Below are 19,141 nucleotides of genomic sequence, written 5' to 3'. Positions count from 1 at the left end.
ATAAGACTGTTTATTTTTTTAATATAAGACTGAGAAGACATTAATGATTAGTTAATAGAAGTCATTGCTATGACTCAATTATTGGGGTATCCTGATCAGATTTCTTTCTGTGTTGTGAGATTATCCCTAGTTTTGTGAGTGCACAAAAGAGGAATTTTGTTGCAACGAGGAGTTTTGCATGTGCCTTGGTTTTTAATGTGCACTCCTACTATTTAAACCTAATTAACCATATTTGTTAGGATAGCATCTGAGCTGAGTCCACAAACTACAATAAAGGTGGAGACTACAGTTAACAACAAAATATTGAGGTTAACACTTAGTTTGTTTTCACTCTGCAATTAGCTTTAATTTCTTCAATAATTTAAAAGAATATTTAACCAATAACTGATCCCTCTTTTAAATATGGATATTTTGAAACATTATATAAACAAATTATACGTATCGACCAAATCATCGCTCTGTTGCTATCAATGTAGCTAACTTGGTTACATCTGTGAAGAGCCCAGCCCAGCTTTTATTCAAGCCTTAACTGTAATGTGTACAGACATATTGATCTAGCATAAGAAACATTTTCATATTCAGAAAAATTATTTTGCATGCTGATCTTCTTGGTCTGATTCTCATCTTACTTACGCTACTGTAAGTATTAAATCCCCACTACAGACACAGGAGATAGAGCAGTGTAAATGAAATCCGTTTCTGTCTCCAGGTGTAGTATATCCCAGATCTCACTTTTCTAAATCAGACACTGCAAGCTGTTTAGATTAGCAAAGGAGCAATTACTTAGCATTTTGCAAATGCATATCTCTTGTTTATTATCTCTTTCTCTAACTACAACGTATGATACTGCACACCGACATAAGGCTACCAGTTACATTCATTAAATCATCTTGATAATGAATTACACCATGAATGGATATGGACAACAGGGGTTATAATTTTGGCCCACTGCAGCATCTTGAATCTTTTTTCTCTCCTTTTTTGTTACTCTGGTCTTCCTACTGTCTTAAATAGCTTTATCCTAATTTGTTTTCTCTTGCTCTATGATTCTTTTACAAAAAAGCGCATATGGAAAAGAACTTACCTTGAAGAATATTATTCAAAAGCAGTTGGATGGAGGACAAATGGATTTCAACAAGGCCAGTGCTAAGTGATTTATACCCCTTGGATGTGTACCTTACCCATGTGATCACTTTCTTTATCAACCCTACTTCAACATTTATTAATTAATCCTTTCATGAGATTTCTGGAGGTCAATATGCCTACAGTGCAGCTTAATAATATAGGCTTGGACATGTAAAGGATCTATATTAAAAGGCCTTTCTACAGGTGCATTCTCTTTGCTGTAACTTGACTTAATACTGCACTGCTGTAATTAAACGACAATCGTTTCACTGTTGCTTGTCTTTCACAGTATCTCTGGGTCATGTGAGTATGGCCTTAATATCTTAATAAGAGGTAGCATTTGCCGATGAAAGATGAGTGAAAACTTATACAGCACTTGAAGGTCTGGCATCCCACAGGACTGCATGCTATTCTCTATGGGTGTAATCCAAAGGCTAATGAAGTCAATGGAAAGGTTCCTATTGACTTCAGCTGGCTTTGGATGAGGCTGTTTCCTAATTTAAAAGGAACTCCTTTTAGCTATATTAAATACTCTACAAAGACACCATCAGCAAAGGAAAATAGTTCTTTGTTTCAGATGCTCAATTTTAGTGAAAGCAGGATGCAAGGTGGTTCATTGTGGAGGTCAGTAAATGAGTATGTCTGGGGTTGAGACTCATGACAAGAGAGGTCCCAGTTTGGTAGATGGAGGCAGTTTGAGTCCTCAGAAAGCCAAGAAATCCAGAGCATTTCAACCTTGCCACTGCACACCCTCCTTTTACTCTCAGAGCCAATTCAGAGTCTTACTCTACATATACAAGGCAAGAAAGGATCAAAGTCCAGTTAGGTTAGACATTTCCCTGCCCCTGGCCTTCACCCTGAAGTAAACTTAACACAAGATGAGGTTCATGACAGACAAAGACATATCAAGGATAATAAAAAGTCCTTTTTCAGATACGTAGGGAGTCGGAAAAAAAGCAAGGGTAACATTGGACCCCTGCTGAACCAAATGGGACAACTGATAACCAACACCCAGGAAAAAGCCAGCCTACTTAATGGGTACTTCATGTCAGTCTTTCATCAGCCCAAAGGGACCACCCTGCCTAGCATGATGCAGGACGGCAGGGGTGAGGGCATATTTATACCCAGCATCAGTGTAGACCTTGTAAAGGATCACCTCAAGCGGTTGGACACCTTCAAGTCAGCTGGTCCTGACAGATTACACCCTAGGGTACTCAAGGAGGTGGCAGGTGTCATAGCCCAACCATTGGCAAAAATATTCGAATACTCGTGGCACTCAGGTGAAGTACCCTAAGACTGGAAGAAGGCCAATGTGGTCCCCATCTTCAAGAAAGGGCAGGAAGTAGATCCCAGGAATTACAGGACAATCAGCTTGACCTCAATCCCCAGTAAGATTCTGGAAAAAATTATCAAAGAGACCCTTCTGGATAACCTGGCTGATTGCAACATCCTGAGGGACAGCCAGCACAGGTTTGTCGCGGTTAGGTCTTGCCCATCCAAGCTCATCTCCTTCTATGACCAGGTGATATATCATCTGGACAAGGGAGAAGAGATTGACATAATATATCTGGACTTGAAAAAAGCCTTTTATCTGGTGTCCCATGATCTCCTCATGGAAAAATAGCCAACTGTGGCCTGAGCTACACCACAGTCCGATGGCTGGGCAATTGGCTCCAGGGTCAGACCCAGAGAGTAGTGGTCAATGGTTGTGAATCATTATGGTGCTCCGTAACCCGTGGTGTCCCCCAAGGCTCTGTCCTTGGACCAGTTCTCTTTAACATTTTTATCAATGATGTGGACATTGGTGTCAGAAGCGGACTGGCCAAGTTCACAGATGACACTAAACTTTGGGGCAAAGCATCCATACCTGAGAATAGGCTGGCAATCCAGGCTGACTTGGATAAGCTTAGTAAGTGGACAGATATAAACCTGATGACCTTCAATACCGAAAATTGCAAGGTACTCCATCTCGGGGAAAAAAACCCCACAGCATGCTCATAGGCTCGGAAGTGCTACACTTGCTAGCACCACTGCTGAAAGAGACTTGGGGGTCATGACTGACCACAAGATGAACATGAGCCACCAATGTGATGTTGGAGCTGGGAAAGCAAACAAGACTCTGGCTTGCATCCATAGATGCTTCTCAAGTAAATCTCAGGATGTCATCCTCCCGCTGTACTCGACTTTGGTGAGGCCGCAGCTGGAGTACTGCATCCAATTCTGGGCTCCACAATTCAAGAAGGATGTCAAGAAGCTTGAGAGAGTCCAGAGGAGAGCCACGCGCATGATCAGAGGGCAGGAGAATAGGCCTTATGACGAGAGGCTGAAAGCCATGGGACTCTTCAGCCTGGAAAAGTTCAGGCTCGGGGGGACCTGGTAGCTGCCTATAAGTACACAAGGGGTGTACATCAGGATCTGGGGGAATGCCTGTTCACCAGAGTGCCCCAAGGGATAACAAGAACCAATGGTCATAAACTCCGACAAGACCGTTTTAGACTGGACATAAGGAAAAACTCCTTTACTGTCCAAGCCCCCAAGGCCTGGAATAGACTCCCTTCAGAAGTGGTGCAGGCACCTACTCTGGACTCATTCAGGAAATGTTTGGATGCTTATCTTACTGGGGTCCTTTGACCCAAGCTGACTTCCTGCCCCTGGGGCAGGGGGCTGGACTTGATGATCTTCAAGGTCCCTTCCAGCCCTAATGGGTATGAAATCTATGAAAGACAACGTGGACTGGACTGAGGCAAATTCCTGACTTCTATAGATCAAGTAGTAAGACTGTCCAAGCCACACAACTGTGGCCAGCCCTGCATTATTGAAGCAGTCAGAGCTAAGGTTCATAGCACTGTTCCTTCGCCTTCACTGAAATGTGTCAGTTTGCATTCTCTGGCTATCATAATTCTCCTTGATTTAGCAGATTCTAGGTCACGAGCAAAAGAGGAGAGTAAGAGAGATAGGAAAGTCATGCTGGAAAGGACTGCACAAGGTCATCTAGTCACAGTCAGGGATGATCCTCCCTTGAGCAGTGGCCAAGTGAATGCAGCCAAGTGTCTGTCCAACCTGCTCTTGCGGCTGGAGCTTCCACGACCTCTGTCTATATTCTACCACCTCACCATCAGAAAGCTCCTCCTACCTCAATTCTCACTTCAATTCCTCAATTCTCACTTCAGTTCCTCAAGTCAGGACCTCAGTTCTCAATTCAATTCCTCCTACCTCAACCCCAACCTCAATTTCCTCTGCTGCAGCTGGAGGAAAAGATCCCTTCTATCCATGTATCTCAACGATCTAGAATCAAAACAGCTGTTTCCTTGTGAGACCAGGGAAGCCGATGACCCTGTAGGCTGAAATTCAGCAAACAAAAGAAGTATCCTTGTTCCCAAACAGACCGTACATTTAGTTGGTGGAGATCCGTCAACTCCAATACAGCTGTGCAAATGCATGCGTGCATAAACTGCCATAAAGCAGATGGACAAAAAATGTTCTCCCTTCCCACAGAAGGCAAGGCACAAGGTCACAGATTTAAACTGAAGAAAAGTTGTTTTGCATTAAATCTCAGGGGAAATGGCCTAAGAATAGTCGGACAATGGAATAAGCTTTCCTGGACATTGTAGAATCTTCTTCCTGGGAGGTTTTCAAGAAGAGGCTGGATAAGTATTTGTCTGGGATGGTGGAGAAACAGCACATCCCATATCTTTGCAAACGGTTGAACTAGTTATGGATGGCTAGAGTTACTCACCCGGGGAGCCACATCTGATCCTCCACTGAAGTTCAAGAGCCAGACAGCCGGGGACGGGGGGGGGGGGGGGGGCAGTTTGCTGAGTGACCCCAAGTGGAGGTGACCCCCTCACACCCTTTGTTTCCCTCCCCTTCCCCGTGGGGAGTGCACCCCGATGTAAGCAGCACGGGGACAGCCCCCACCCTGGCAGCCCGGCACCTGAGCTGCAGTCCTGGAGGGAGAGAAGGAGGGAGGAGGGTGGGCTCCCCGCAGGGATAGATGGAGCAGCGGGAGGTAAGTGATGGTAGCTCAACTCATGGTAAGTGATGGTAGCTCACTATAGGAGCATAATGGAAAGGCTCAGTCTTCTAGTACATCCTGAACTTGAGGGGTGAACAATGATGAAAAGGAGAAGTGCTCAGGGGACCTGCTGGGCTTGGGCACAACATCAGCACACATGGACTTCTTCCTGGGGAGCTCAGTTGTTGGCAGGAGCCCATAGAATAGGATAAATGTTCTCTTGTGACTTCAATCAGTGTATTCATTTATACAGGGAATCTTGCTTTTTTTCCTTTCCTCGGTCATTCAGTTACTTTTCCATCTCATACATTTTCATAACCCTCCTGGGTAAGCCAAATGCGGGTCTTAAACAACTGTAATGAACAGGCAGTAACTCAAGACCTCTATCGTTATTCCGTATCAGATCATTTCACAAGACACCCCTAACTATGTAACACTCTTTAATTATCCCACAAAGAGCGTATAAACATATAGTAATTCTATAACCCTTCCTGAAGCCATAGAGCTAATGCTGACAGGAGAGAAAGAGAAGCCAATGATTTCTAACAAGTACAAAAGCTTCATTGAGCAAACAGATCAATGGCACAAACTAAAGCTGATCAACTATTGAGAATATTTTTCATAAGAAAATGACTTCTATTTCAAAACAAAACAAAAATCACAGCCATGGTTTGCTTCTTTAGACATTTAGTTTCTACTTTTCTGTTTCTCTTTTCTCTTCAGACCCCTTCCTGCCATTATTCCTCCCCCACTTATTTTTCAGAAAAAGAGAAGAAAAAAGGTAGAGGGGGAGAAATGAAAAAAAAGAGAACCCAAATCTTCTTGGAAACTAAGATTTTTTTTGGTTTTTTAAAGAAATGCATATGTTCAGTTTTTGAAAAGATTTTTGTGGGATTTATGGGGTGAGCTTAAAGCCTATTCTGCAAAAGACAAAAGGCATCCTTGGACCAGCTCTGACAGCAATGCCATTCCCACGGTTCCAGGTCTGCTTTACATCGGTTCATACTAAGTATTCTTATTTCTCCCAATGGCCTGATTTGTAGTAAGAGTTGTGGTTATAAATTCCCCAATTCCCCCGGCCCTTTGATACGCCTGAAAACTTAGCCCTTCCATTATGCTGTTACTATGGTAAATGCATGTTTTGGAAGAGAAGAATCAGTAATGCCTTTGCATTTTCTGTGCAGGCCAGAATTCCCCAACGTGATGTTCTGTTTCTCTTTATTAAACATTGTGTACATAATAATGGCAAAACTACTTTGTCCTGATTTGAAATGTCGGTAGTTTGTTGACACACTCATATACAGAAGCATTGTAGTGTTACAACATAACACAACGAATAATTGCGTGATTTTTGTCTAGTTACTATTCCTTCTATTCAAGTTGGCATTCACTTCTCTAGAAATTATGCAGCAGAACTGGAGGTGGCTTGCATAGGACAGGGATGACATCAGTCTTCATGAGCTGGTCTAGATGCAGCTCATGGATGGTAGATACGAACACTTCTAGTGTAAAAGATGTGATTGTGGCTTTTTCTCCATCACAAGACCCACTAGGGTACAGTACAGAATGAGAGAGAGCTATTGATGTGGAGCAAGGAGCAATCCCAATATATTCAAGATCATGAAACACACTTCACCACTTAAATGTCTTTTAGATTTTCTTTCAGTCTATTTTATATTTATTTGTTGTTATGACCTCTTTAATGTGTCTTTTAAACAAAACTAACATAAATCTGCTTGCATGCATTAATGGACTTTATAAATAGTTTTTATGAAGTACAGTTAGAAATCCTTTAAAAATATGTGATTACAATTAAATTCATTGCTAAAATTTCACTTGTTTATGTACATCATTTATACAATGCCTTGGAGGGAAACAATCACTAGAAAGCTTCAGATTAACATCTTATCTTGATGCAAATATTTGTAAATGACCCATCACCACCGGATTTGTTTTATATTGGGAAATGGAGAAAGTCTCCTAAAGCTCTTCTCATTTGCAGTACATTTCCTCAGTGCTTTAGATAGATTTACAGATGTTTGCAAGGCATTTTTGCTTTAACGCTGGAAGAACAAAGGAAAAGTACACTCAGAATATACTTCTTATGCAAAATTTTAGAAGTAGATCTTAAGTTTAATTAGAGTTTTTTTATTTCTTAAAAGAACCACATCAGATGAGATAGCTATTGGCAAAAGACTCCTAATTATGCTCTAGAGATTAAAGCATCTTGTTAATGATCTTTACATTGTTTAAATCATCTTTAAATCACCTGTAAATTTTATCTGGACTGATTTCAGCTACTGTCATTGGATATAACTCTGTGAGGTCAATGGAGCTACACTGATTTACCTTATTTGACAATCTGGCCTATTCTGTTTTTAAATGTTTGTCACACACGTTTAATAGATTACAGAAAATATAACTGGAAAGTTTACTTACTGTTTGAGTAAGCCATTCTTTTGACCCTTGCACAGATAAAAGTGGCATTTTTCAAGAACCAGGAATAGTATTCAATACAGTACCTAAGGAGGTAGTCAAAATTAGGGGAATCATATCCTTCCATCTATTGTAAATTTATATAGACACTTTATCCTGGTAAAGTTCTAGTTTAGATACACAAAATGCATTTAGTGGAAATCAAGATTGGATTCTGATCTCTTTCTTATCATTGTGCATCTGAATTAATTATACAGAATTCCCAGGTTCTCTCACTTAATTCCCCAGTAGAAGTGGTGAAAGACAGATCAGATATTGCCCCACGACAAATTTATCCATTTGGAGCCCAATCTGAAGTTTTGAGAAGGGAAAACTCCCATTAACCGCAGTGGGAGTTTTGTCCGTGGGAAGACTGTCTATTTTAATCCGAGATCAAACAATTCTTGCAATGTCTGTTCTTTCTAAATTATAACCACACCTAGCCAGTGATCACTAGATTGGGCCTGCTGTATGCATTATTTTTTTAAAGGGACAGCCTTACATACATGCTAAATCCCACTGAGTAAATAGATCTATGCATATTTATTTCAGGTACAGATCTGTCCCATTATGAACCAGTCTATAACTAGTCATATTACAAGGGTGTCTTCAGGAACAGTTATCCAATGAAATGTATAAAGTCATCAATATCAGACCAGTTTGGAAGCAAGGACTGACCTAAAGCTCACCAAAATCAATGCAAAGTTTTCTTGTAACTTCTATGGGCTTTAGATCAAACAACTGATGGACTGAATATAATTTATTTAGGCCTAATTTCTAAATGCTATTTCTTCCTTTTTTCACTCTCATTCCCAATGCCTGTGCCAGGAAGTTACCAATTTAGTTGTCTTAGCATAGTGTTTCCTCTCAAATAATGATGCTTTCTTATCTTAAGCAATTATGGTGCTTGTTCCAATACCTATGTTAGGAACAGTGATTCATATAAGTCGATCAGGGCAAGAATGTCCTATTCACATGGACCCATCAGTAGCTCTAGATGTATTTAAGCAGTTGGGTATTGAGAGAACAATGTTTGAAAGTGCTTAATGCAGGTGTAACTCTGGAGCTACTGAGGTGTCAGTTTAACTCTTACACATAGGATGGTGCTGAATGTGTTTGAAAACCTCATTCATAAGGTCCACCTAAAAGAGCCGTTTTCAAAGGAACGTGGTAGCTCAGGAAAAACCCCAAGCTAGCACTACAACAATGCTGAAATCCAAATGACATAAGCAACAGTCCTGCGAGTTGTATGTCTGCCTCAAAGGCGAGGAACAGACATTACATATAAACTGGTTTAAGTGATCAGAAACGGGTTTAAACCTGTAAGAGAGCAGATGTTCAGTGCATACAAACCAGTTTGAAAATGGCTGAAACCGTTTTGAGATAAACCTGGCTGAATGTAGTATCAGACTTAACCGATTTGCATCAAACCAGTTTATATAATGTCTGTCCCAGACCCGTTGCTGGTTTAAGTTAAATCGGACTCCCCCAGCTTCCCGGCATGCCCTCTGGGCTGGGCGGGGCTCTCTGCTCCACAACAGGTGTGACCCCTCCCCTCTGCTCCCTGGCTGCAGCTCCGGCAGAGATTGCAGACATCTGCTTGGCTTGCCCCTGCTCCCCCCATCCCCTCCCCACTCCCTGCTAAACAGGAATTGCCCCCTCCCCTCTGCCTTACACAGACACCTCTCAGCATTAGCTAGCAGACCACACGCTGGCTAGGGTCTGTGCTGTGGCACATGGGACAAAAGCAGAATCAAGAGATAGCTGGTAATGTCCCTCTGTTGTTTTCTTAATGGGGTGATAAACACTGAGTTATCAATTCCCTGCAGGGCTGGCTGGGAGTGGGGGAGCCCTGCCTAATCAGAGCATCCTGCTGGAGCCTGGCCAAGCCCCTCTCAGCTCAGCACAGTAGAAGGGAAGGGAGGGCTGCTCTAGTGCCCCCTGTCTTCTAGTCTGAGCCACTGCAGGCATGTGCCTGCATTTCTGGGATATCAGTGGGGATACAAACTGGTTTAACCTAGCCAGGTTAGACTAACCTGCAAAGATTGAATCAATTCAGGCTCAGGCTTTTTGAATGTCTGTCCCTATCCAAAAAGACCAAAAATCTTTACATTTTCCTATATTTGTGAGTTAGTTACTAAGTTTTGTAAGCAAATAAATGTGTAAGGTGATCAAACTGAAAGGGTATGAGCTGAATAGGATAGTTTCTTTAGCAACCATTTCAGCTGCATTTATACACTGGTGTTGCTGAGGTGTTAGGGTGCTACAAAACACTTCCATCTTTTTGTGCCTACTCTCTTTCTTGGGCCTAGAGAGGATAAATGAGCTAAGAAGGGGGTGAAACCTGCCCAGGATCAAAGAAATAGAGACAGGTGGGCCTTCTGCCAAACTGGAATGTGGACTCTTATGCTGAACAAAATAGACCTGCCAGGAGAACACTGCTCCCGTGAAATAACCCGCTTCAGTAAGTGCCTTTACCTCAGTGACCCTGAGAAATATGCCTTCTTCTCAGAATTAAAGATACCCAATGGTCAAAGTGGATCCTAGACTAAAAATAACGCTTCCCTAAAACAAATCCTACCCACGGACTTGATTGTGAGGCTCTATGGAGTCAAACATACAGGGCGTGTCTACACGTGCACGTTTACTGCTCAGTAATTTAGGTTACTATGCAGTCACCAAAAATTACTGGGCAGTACGGGTGCGCATCTATATGTGCATACCCATACTGTGCAGTAACTATGGTGACTTGTGCTAGCAGTCTTTTTGGGGGGCATGATGCAGGTATCACATTTATGCCGGATTAGTCACTGTGCAGTTGCACGTGTGTAGATGTCTTACTGAGCAGTAACACTGTGTGTATAGACTGACTTGGGACTAACTTTAGTTCCAAGTCAGTCCACACACAGCATTACTGCACTTTAGTGGCTGCACATGTAGACACTGCTTACTGAGCAGTATATTACCACCATTTGAAAGAGCACCGGGGGATGTGTCAAGAGGGTAAAGAATGATGAAACCAATGAAAGATTTACCTCATGGATTCTTGCCTTGAGTATCTTCTTTGACTAACACAGAGGCACTGCTGAAAAAATCTACACAGCTCCATCACACAAGGATTTATCTTTTGTACCAAAATGGTAACAGGAGGGGAGGTCACTGGTGATGCTTTAAGGGTTGTCTGTGGACATCCTAGAAAAGATATAACTGAACTAATGCAAGTACTTGCCTGGAAGAAAACCTTTCTTTTGACATAGTTAGACAACAGGAAAGATGTTCACTGACAAGTTGATTACAATAAATGGCATAGAAACATGTCTGTAAAACAGAAAGCTGCAGTGGGGAGGGGGTCGGGAAACAAAACACAAGCCAGGGGATGAAGTTCGTATGAGATCAAAGTTCAAAACAGGAAGTATAGCGTTCAGACCATTACTGTTGTTATTTAAATCGGCACTACATTTATTTAGCACAACCCTAAGGGATACTCTTAGCGATCTTACTTGGTTGCACGTAGCATCATCAATAAGTGCATTTTAAGGTTTAGTACTGCTTTACTGTAACAGGCTAAGACTGGGATTTTTTTGCCATCTGGACACTTGAGTCTTATTCTTTTTTAATGGGAATTAGGTATCCTAGCAGTTTGGAAAAGCCTCTTTCCAAATCCTGATGCTGTTGGCGGATCAGTAATAGCAACACATTCTTGACAGTATTTCAGCGGATATGAGTGCACCCACTGTCCAGTTCTTAAACAACCTTTTCCCCTGAAGTCACAAATACCAGGAGGCTGATGATGGAGAGGATGAAGATGGGCTCATCTCCATCCTTTGTCATCAACCTCCTGGTATTTGAAGACTGTTATCAAATCCCGTCTCAGTCTTCTCTTCTCTAGACTAAATAACCCTCGTTCTTTCAGCCTTTTCTCATAAGTCTTGTCTCCCAGACCCCTGATTTTTGTTGCCCTGAGCTGACACTATCCAAACTGTCCAGGTCCTTCTTAAAGTGTGAGACCCAAAACTGGACACACGGCTCCAGGGGAGATCTCACCAGTGCTCAATAGAGTGGATTAGATTTAAGCAGGCGCCTTGGTGCATGCTCAGAACTGACCTGGTCTTAAAGAAGCTGAAGAGCTTGGCACATAGCCCATGGCTAAGCCCAGGAAAAGTCAAACAGTCCTCTGCCTAAGCTTAAGCTCTGTTAGGTCCTGTTAGGTCTGTTAGGTCCTCTGCTTAAGCTCCCTGAGCTGCCCAATCCACCAGGCATTCCCAGAGCCTACCTAAAAACGTGTGGGATGTGGCGATCCATAGAGTACCTACATTGGGGTTGGTGTCAATCTCCAGCTTTGTATAACAGCCTAGTGGTTACAGCACTCCTCCAAAAGTGGAAGCCCCAGGTCCAATTCCTTTTTTAGCCAAGTGGAGTTCAAACCCGTGTCCCAGGGGAGTGCTCTAGCAGCCAGGTTATACACTGGGCGGTTGGAGCCACCTTCCACCTTCCTCCTGAAGTTATATCACTGTGCAGAAAAGCATTCAGGATTCAGAGGGACCAAAGAAGAGAGCGCAGGACTCTGTAGCCCAGCACTCACCTTGAAGGAAGGGGCCCTGCCTTCTGGTGCCTGCTTCTGTATTTTATCCGATGACTATGGATATTTAATCCTTAGGCACTTTATACAGTGTGGCAGTTTCTACTCTGGCCTAACTTTCAGTTACTAAGTCCTTTAGTAGACCTTGCACTGAGTTAGATTTCATAGATTTCATAGACATTAGGGCTGGAAGGGACCTCGGAAGATCATCGAGTCCAGCCCCCTGCCCCAGAGGCAGGAAGTCAGCAGGGGTCATAGGATCCCAGCAAGATAGACATCCAAATGTCTCTTAAAGGCATTCAAGGTAAGTGCTTGAACTAGATAAAAGACAGCAGTTGCAATCCATCTCTGTGTGCAGAGAAAGCCCCCTGGAGAGAACTCCACATGCAAGATAGGTACAGGAGCATTGTTTGGGGGGCCAAGGGGTGAGATAGGCATGGAGCTGCTCAGCCCCGGCAAGACTGAGATGCTTCAAAGCAGGAGCAGACTTAGTATGTGCTTAGGGAACTTTAGTGTCAAAAACTTCAGTGCTTATGGACAAACTTAGGCCACTGGGCTGTAGTGTTAAGGGTCTCAAGTTTAGACACAGCTGCCTTGCTTTTAAGGCATCTCCTGAGAGGTGCCTACAGGGATAGTTAGGCCTAAATCCCACCTAAATCTATTTTAAGGATCTAGTGCTTTCCTCAATAAATGGTGAAAATATCCTACCAATAAAATGATTCCCATGAGACAACAGAATTGAGGGGGATTTGCTTGGTGACTGTTAGACAAAAAACAAAGACTCATAATTTTTCTTTTACGAAGAGCAGCAATTCAGAAGCAGTTCATATAGTTTGTACGTATACACAAAACTGTGTCCATAGTTTGTTTAGCCTGCAAACCCAGTCAGGATTTTGGTTGCCTAAAGTGAAGGTCATACATTATGGCACGAGCGTTCCTTTAGTTTGCAGGTTCCTACTATACAGTTGTTGCAGCTTTTGTGAAACAGTTCATACCTTTGGCCCTGGATGATATCCTGCACCTCTGATATTCCTTTTATCACAAAATAGTGCCCATAAATAAATGCCATTTTGATCAAGTCTGTCCTTCCCTCTTATTCAAGGTGGGGCTTGTCCACGTGTTTGTTCTTTGCTTCAAAGCCATTTTTCCATCCATACTTGGGTGAGCTTGGAGAGTAGAAAACTTTCATGCGTTTATTTTAATCTTCACTCTCATGTTTTAACTGATATTTTTGGATCATTTGAGATGAGTGAGAAAATGTCTGATGTAGCAGCTACCTAGGTAACTTTCTGTGAGAACAAGAGTAAATGCCAAAGGTGTGCACCTGCACGCTTCAGATGAATTCCACAACAGACAGACAGTTTGCATTGCAAAATGGTTGGAAAAGTCATATCTGCATTAACCCAATAGGCTGAGAGACTAAAACTTTCGACTTTATATGCCATCCTAACTTCGTGGTAATTACAACAAAATGTTTTCAACCAATGTGATCTTCATGCTGAGGGACTGGACAATTTACCCTACAGATATGTCATGTTGTCTGCAGGTAACTTTAAATTAAAAGGCGCTTTGTGGGACATTTTGGGTCTGGATACTGATGATCAGTCTTTTTTATAACTATTACTATATCTGTGAACTTATTTCTTCACATACTGAGTTTTTTTAAGGCCAGTCCCTTAATCATTTCTGTATATGGATGGAGAGGGTCAGACTTCTCATTAAAAAGGATCTAGCCAGAGATTTGATAATAGAATGACTGAGATTGGGACTCAGATCTGGCCTGACCATCTTCTCTGCCCCTTGCTGACAGAAGGAAATGGAGGTAACCGTGCTGTTCTGTGTGCACTGCACACCTAATTATCTTTCACTAAGTGTTGCTGATGAAGGAATAAGTAGGGGGCAGGTGGTTTGCTTACAAAAGGCGAATTGCTGCAGTGCCAACAGTTCACATCGAGCAGGTTAATCTTTGATGCTCTAAAAACTCATGCTGTCCCATCTTCTGCTCTTTGGTACCAACTGTTCCATTACGCCAGGCGGAGAAAGGCTCTAATCTTCTCCACGTGGAAGCTCACGAATAAAAATCATTGCAGCCAGCCCAAGTAGGAGCAGAAGGTCACTCTGTGTTTCACAGCTGCTCTTTGCTCTGCACGCCTGGGAAGTATTTCCAGAATGAAAGCCAGCAGAATCAGCCCTGTATCTTTGTGCACATCAAGTCCCTTCTGCACTATTGTCCTGGATTTTGCCCAGCAGGAACAGGGGAGCCCAGCTTCGAAAAGACGGACATTTTCCTTCAAGTGAGCACAGCTGACTATGTCTGCATTAAGAAAAATGTGGGCTGCAAAGATATATGGCAGTCACAGAAAGAGAGAGAGGTGGTTTGGATAACAATTCTGTCAGTTTTGTGTGTATTTACAGCCAAAAAATGTACAACTGATAAACACATTCTCTGCACATGGCTCACATCACTCAGCCCTGCCTGAAATGAAGCATACTGTCTCTGGATATAATTGCAGAGGGCAGTGGCATAAGCAAGACAGCATAATGCAAGCTGGAACGTGACAAAAATACTAGCATTTACTTATGTATTTATAGCACAACATACCTGGGGATTTTTAATGATTACAGCCCAAAGAGGACCAGAAATTGCTCACAATCATTTGTAGACAGAAATGCTCGCATTAATGTACATAAAGTGTGTGTGCGTGCATGTGTGTGCATGCGAGAGAGGGAGAGAGAGGGAGTGCAAGGGGACTCATGTATGTTCCCTTCTGGCGTGCAGCCTCACGTAATTAGAATTCAGCACATGCTATCCCATGGGCTGAGATCATTCTTCTCTGAGTGTGTCTACATGAGACACTTTACTGCACATTAGTCTAATCTAATGCACGGTAAAACATCACCATCTGTGGGTGGTATTTGCTGCACATTAGATCAGTCTAATGTGCCATTTGCTAGTACCAATACATACAGGTACTAGGAAAAAAAGTAATGCATCAAAGTGCACGTGTAGATGCTGACAGGGGGTGGGAGCTGCCTCTAGCTCTGGGGGCAGCTCCCAGCCGCATGGAGCTGGGGATCATAGTCTGACTCGGGGCAATGCTCCATGGCTGAGCAGCAGCACTGCCCTGATCTCTCCGCTCACTTTGCTTGCAGGCAGTGGAGAAAGCTGGGAAGAATTTGCTGGATCAGTCTGTTATCAAGAAAGGTAAGGAGCGTCCACCCACTCAGCAGCCTTGGGCCCTGCTCCGGTGTCTGGGGCCGGCTCTTGAGGAGCACCATCCTCTGTGTCTTGGGGTTGCTCTGCCGGAGGGAGGGCAGCTATGAGCCAGGATACTTCAGCCTGCACCCCACGGCACGGCACAGCACCCCCAGATGCCCCATTTTCCTCTGCATGGGAGGAGATGCCCCCTGGTCCTGGCACTGCTCAGCTTCCGCCTCCCACTGGCACGGGGCCGGAGTCAGAGCCTGGGCTGGGGGATCCCAGCTCATCTCAACTCTCCTTCTGGCCAAGTGCCTTGGCAGGCAGAGTGACTCCAAGGCACAGAAGGTGGTGCTCACTGAGAACTGGCCCCAGTCACCAGAGCAAGGCCCAATGCTGCTGAGCAGGCAGTACCTCCTTATCCTTCTTGATGACAGACTGCTCCAGAAAGTTCATCCCGGCCTTCTTGGCCCCCTGCAAGTAAAATGAGGAGAGAGATCAGGGCATTGCTGCCGCTCAGCTATGGAGCATTGCCCCAAGCCAGCACTGTTGAGCCAGGCTGCAATCCTGGGCTATGCATGGCAGGGAGCTGACCCCAGAGCTGGGGATAGCTCCTTCCACCCTCCCCTCCTCCCCAAGCTTGGGGCAAGCCCTGTACCCCCTGTCAGCCCAGGCCTGGCACCCGGGGAGCCTGGAGCTCCCCCTGGCAGCTTCAGATGGGCAGAGCAAAGCAGGAGCAGCCCTGGACTGGGCTGCTCCTGTCAGGTTCAATTTGCTTTCGACATGGGTGCATGTGTAGATGTGCGCCTGGGAGCGAGCACTTTAATAACCCTGAATTGTCTGTGCAGAAAATTCAGATGCATTAATTGCACGTGTAGATGCACCCCCTCTCCTTTGGCATGTGTAGATGTGCCCTCTCTCTCTCTCTGGTACTCTTCCCCCTGGCTGGAGCCTTGCAGAAGACTCTCTGGGAGGTAGCAGGGATCTTTGTGGACGATTACAAAGGAAGAACAGATTGCAGAAGCTGGCTGGGAGAGAATGGGCCAGGATCATACTGTCCAGTCCCCTCCCCCACCAATCCCAAAAACATTATGCTGAGGCTGTAACAGTGCCCTAAACTGTGTTACATTTCCAATGCAGTCCCTCCTTGGTGGGAGAGGACTGCTATATAGTACTATGGCCCAGGAAGTCTCAGGAAAGCTTCGAAGAGCAGGGAGACAGTGCTGGAAGACTGAATCCAATATGGCAGACATGGGCCCTAATTTGAAGGTGGACCATTTTGTGGGAGGTCATAACCTGCTTCCTCTCTGAGAATTATTTGGGGCAGCCTGGAAAGGGCTCCATGCAGAGGGTGTAACAGAAGCAGTGATGTGGATGGAGCATCTGTCGGGGGCATAGTAACACTGCAAAAGACAATTATCTTCAAAGGGGTTGCTCTGGATTTACACTTGTATAGCTAGACCAAGGATCCTGCCTTCTCTCTCTCTCTCTCTCTAAGCTTCCTTACATAATCCCCTGGGACAGGATGATTGCATTTTCAGGGCCAAATGTCTTACATACTTTACAGTTTTGGTGATCTTATGTTATATGATAGGAGAGGTTATGAAGGTTAAACTTGGATTAATGAAGTTCTGTTGAAATATGCCTGAGTCGCCTAGTGCTGACATGAAGTTTAATATAAAATGGCATTCACGGGCAGAAGGAAAATAAAGTTGCTGTCAACTTGAAATAATGGCTACAAAACTATTTCTACTCCTTTTGGAGCTTGCCAAGCTAGTAGTAAAAATAGAGCCTGTTGCATAAAGACAGACAGACAGTCTCAGCCTCCCAAACTCCCAGACTTTCCTAAGGCCTGGAAAAACTTAGCGTGTCCCGAGTGGGGGAAAACAATGTCAAAAATGAGATGCAACCACAGGTTCTCACAGGCAGTATTGTGTCAATAGAAACTTATTTATGGAAACCCTACTGCAGTTCTTCATCCATTTTCTATAGATTTATCCAGCTGAAAATTAATTACTGTCCCTGAAAATTTACCATAGATTGCTCTAATAAATAACCCTTTATGTCAATTACTGGTCATGGCATAATGCTGTTTTGAATTCTGACCTCCAGATGGAAATTGAAAGCAATGTTAAAGTTACAGTGATTGATGACGTTTTGTAATACATATACAACATCATCCTGATGAGGCTCTCCAAGCATGTTTCCAAGGTGGCCAAGTATTTTCTGTATTACACAGATCATAAGTAGCATGTGCATATGAAGAAGGACAAGGACAGTTATGTAAAAGGGTGCAGCTGCCAAAATCCATGTAAGTGCCCCAAAATGCCACTGACACAGCTAACTCTGTATAAGTGCTGCTTACCTACCCATGGGGAGGTTGGATTAGTGTCAGAGTACTTAAATATTTGCCTCCACTCCATCTCCAAAAGCAGGGGTGGGCAAAATATGGCCCGCGGGCCAGATCCAGGCTGCCAACAGATTTGATCTGGCCCACGGGTGGTTGGTGGCTCCAGCCACTGCATGGTGCTGGGAGGGTGGGTGGGCCTGCTTCCACCCAGCAGCATCAGGCATCAGCTGTGGACCTGGGCAGGGCTTCTACCACAGCAGGTGGGCAGCGGCATCGGTTGCGGATGCTGCTGGTAGGTTCAGGAGCCTGGATGCAGAATCTGCCAGCAGTCACAACTGACACCACTGCCTGCCTGGTGCAGCAACAGCTTCTGCCTGGCTCCACACCTGATGCTGCCGGCATCAAGGCTCCGGGCATGAGCTTCCCCCATGCTGGGAGGGCAGTGGTGTCAGCTATGGATGCCGCTGGCAGGTTTTGCCTCTGGACAGCAGAGGAGACAGAGATAGAGACAAGGGGGAGACAGAGACAGGGAAGAGGGGAGACAGAGATGGAGCGTTCTCCTGTGGCTCTTCTGGCTGTGCCTGCCTCTCCCCAAGTGAGGGAGCCATGGGAGAAATCCCCATGCCTGCCCTGCCCAGCCCCATCCCCTGCCCAGCCCCAGCATAGTCCCAGCACTTAAAAAAAAAAAGCCCCGTACTCACTGGCAGCAGGAGCGGCAGTTGGGCCTCTGGACTCTCATGGCAGAGCCCCCCCTGCACAGTGCGGGGCAGTGGGGGGCAGCAGGAATCAGCCCCCCACCTGCTTAGCACCTGCTTGGCAGCTAACCCCATGGCGTGGATGCAGCACATCTCAGCGGGTCACCGCGTGCTGCCTGGGAGCTGGGGCTGCTGGGGCTGAGTGCTGCCAGGCTCTGCCGAGCTGCGCTGCACCCGCACAATGCAACAGCTGTGGGGTGGGTGCCAGGTGGGGGGGGATCCCTGCTGCCCCCACTGCCCTGCGCTGCATTGGGGAGCTCTGCCACGAGCACCCAGAGGCCCCAATCACCGCTCCTGCAGCTGGTGCATGGTGCCCTGCTGAGCTGTGCTGCACCTGTGCCATGGGGCAGTTGCCTCATGGTGCCAGGTGTGGGGGTGATCCCCACTTCCCCCCACTGCATGCTGGGGGGTCTGCCATGAGCACCCAGAGGCCCCAGTCACTGCTGCCAGAGCCAATGAGTGAGGGGCTTTTATTTATTTATTTGTTTAAGTGCTGGGAGGCTGGGCTGGGCAGGGGATGGAGCCGGGTAAAGCAACCGTGGGGGCTTTTCCCACCGCTCCACCAGCTGTTCCTGCCTCTGCCCCAGTGGTGGGAGCTGCAGGGGCTCTGCCTTCCTGCCACTTGCCCAGCCGACACAGGGGG

General features: G+C 45.0%; 2 protein-coding genes across 2 annotated transcripts in view; both read right to left on the bottom strand.

Annotated features, from left to right (window-relative positions):
* Positions 1-3,093, bottom strand: part of OC90 (otoconin 90) — a 52,795-nt gene extending 49,702 nt beyond the window's left edge. Inside the window, exon 1 of the mRNA XM_059723469.1 lies at positions 3,072-3,093. Within this exon, the coding sequence (XP_059579452.1) occupies positions 3,072-3,093 (22 nt within the window). The remainder of the gene's footprint in view (positions 1-3,071) is intronic.
* Positions 3,094-7,114: 4,021 nt separating this feature from the next.
* Positions 7,115-19,141, bottom strand: part of HHLA1 (HHLA1 neighbor of OC90) — a 32,818-nt gene continuing 20,791 nt past the window's right edge. Inside the window, exons 11-14 of the mRNA XM_059723468.1 lie at positions 15,808-15,867; positions 10,651-10,796; positions 7,580-7,662; positions 7,115-7,203 (exon numbers count right to left, since the gene is read on the bottom strand). Coding sequence (XP_059579451.1) covers positions 7,160-7,203; positions 7,580-7,662; positions 10,651-10,796; positions 15,808-15,867 — 333 coding nt within the window. The 3' untranslated portion in view covers positions 7,115-7,159. The remainder of the gene's footprint in view (positions 7,204-7,579; positions 7,663-10,650; positions 10,797-15,807; positions 15,868-19,141) is intronic.

The sequence above is a fragment of the Alligator mississippiensis genome, chromosome 3 (genome assembly GCF_030867095.1).
Source record: "Alligator mississippiensis isolate rAllMis1 chromosome 3, rAllMis1, whole genome shotgun sequence".
NCBI lineage: Eukaryota > Metazoa > Chordata > Crocodylia > Alligatoridae > Alligator > Alligator mississippiensis.
Note: the sequence above shows the minus strand (reverse complement) of the source record. Positions and strands in the feature narration are given on the sequence as shown.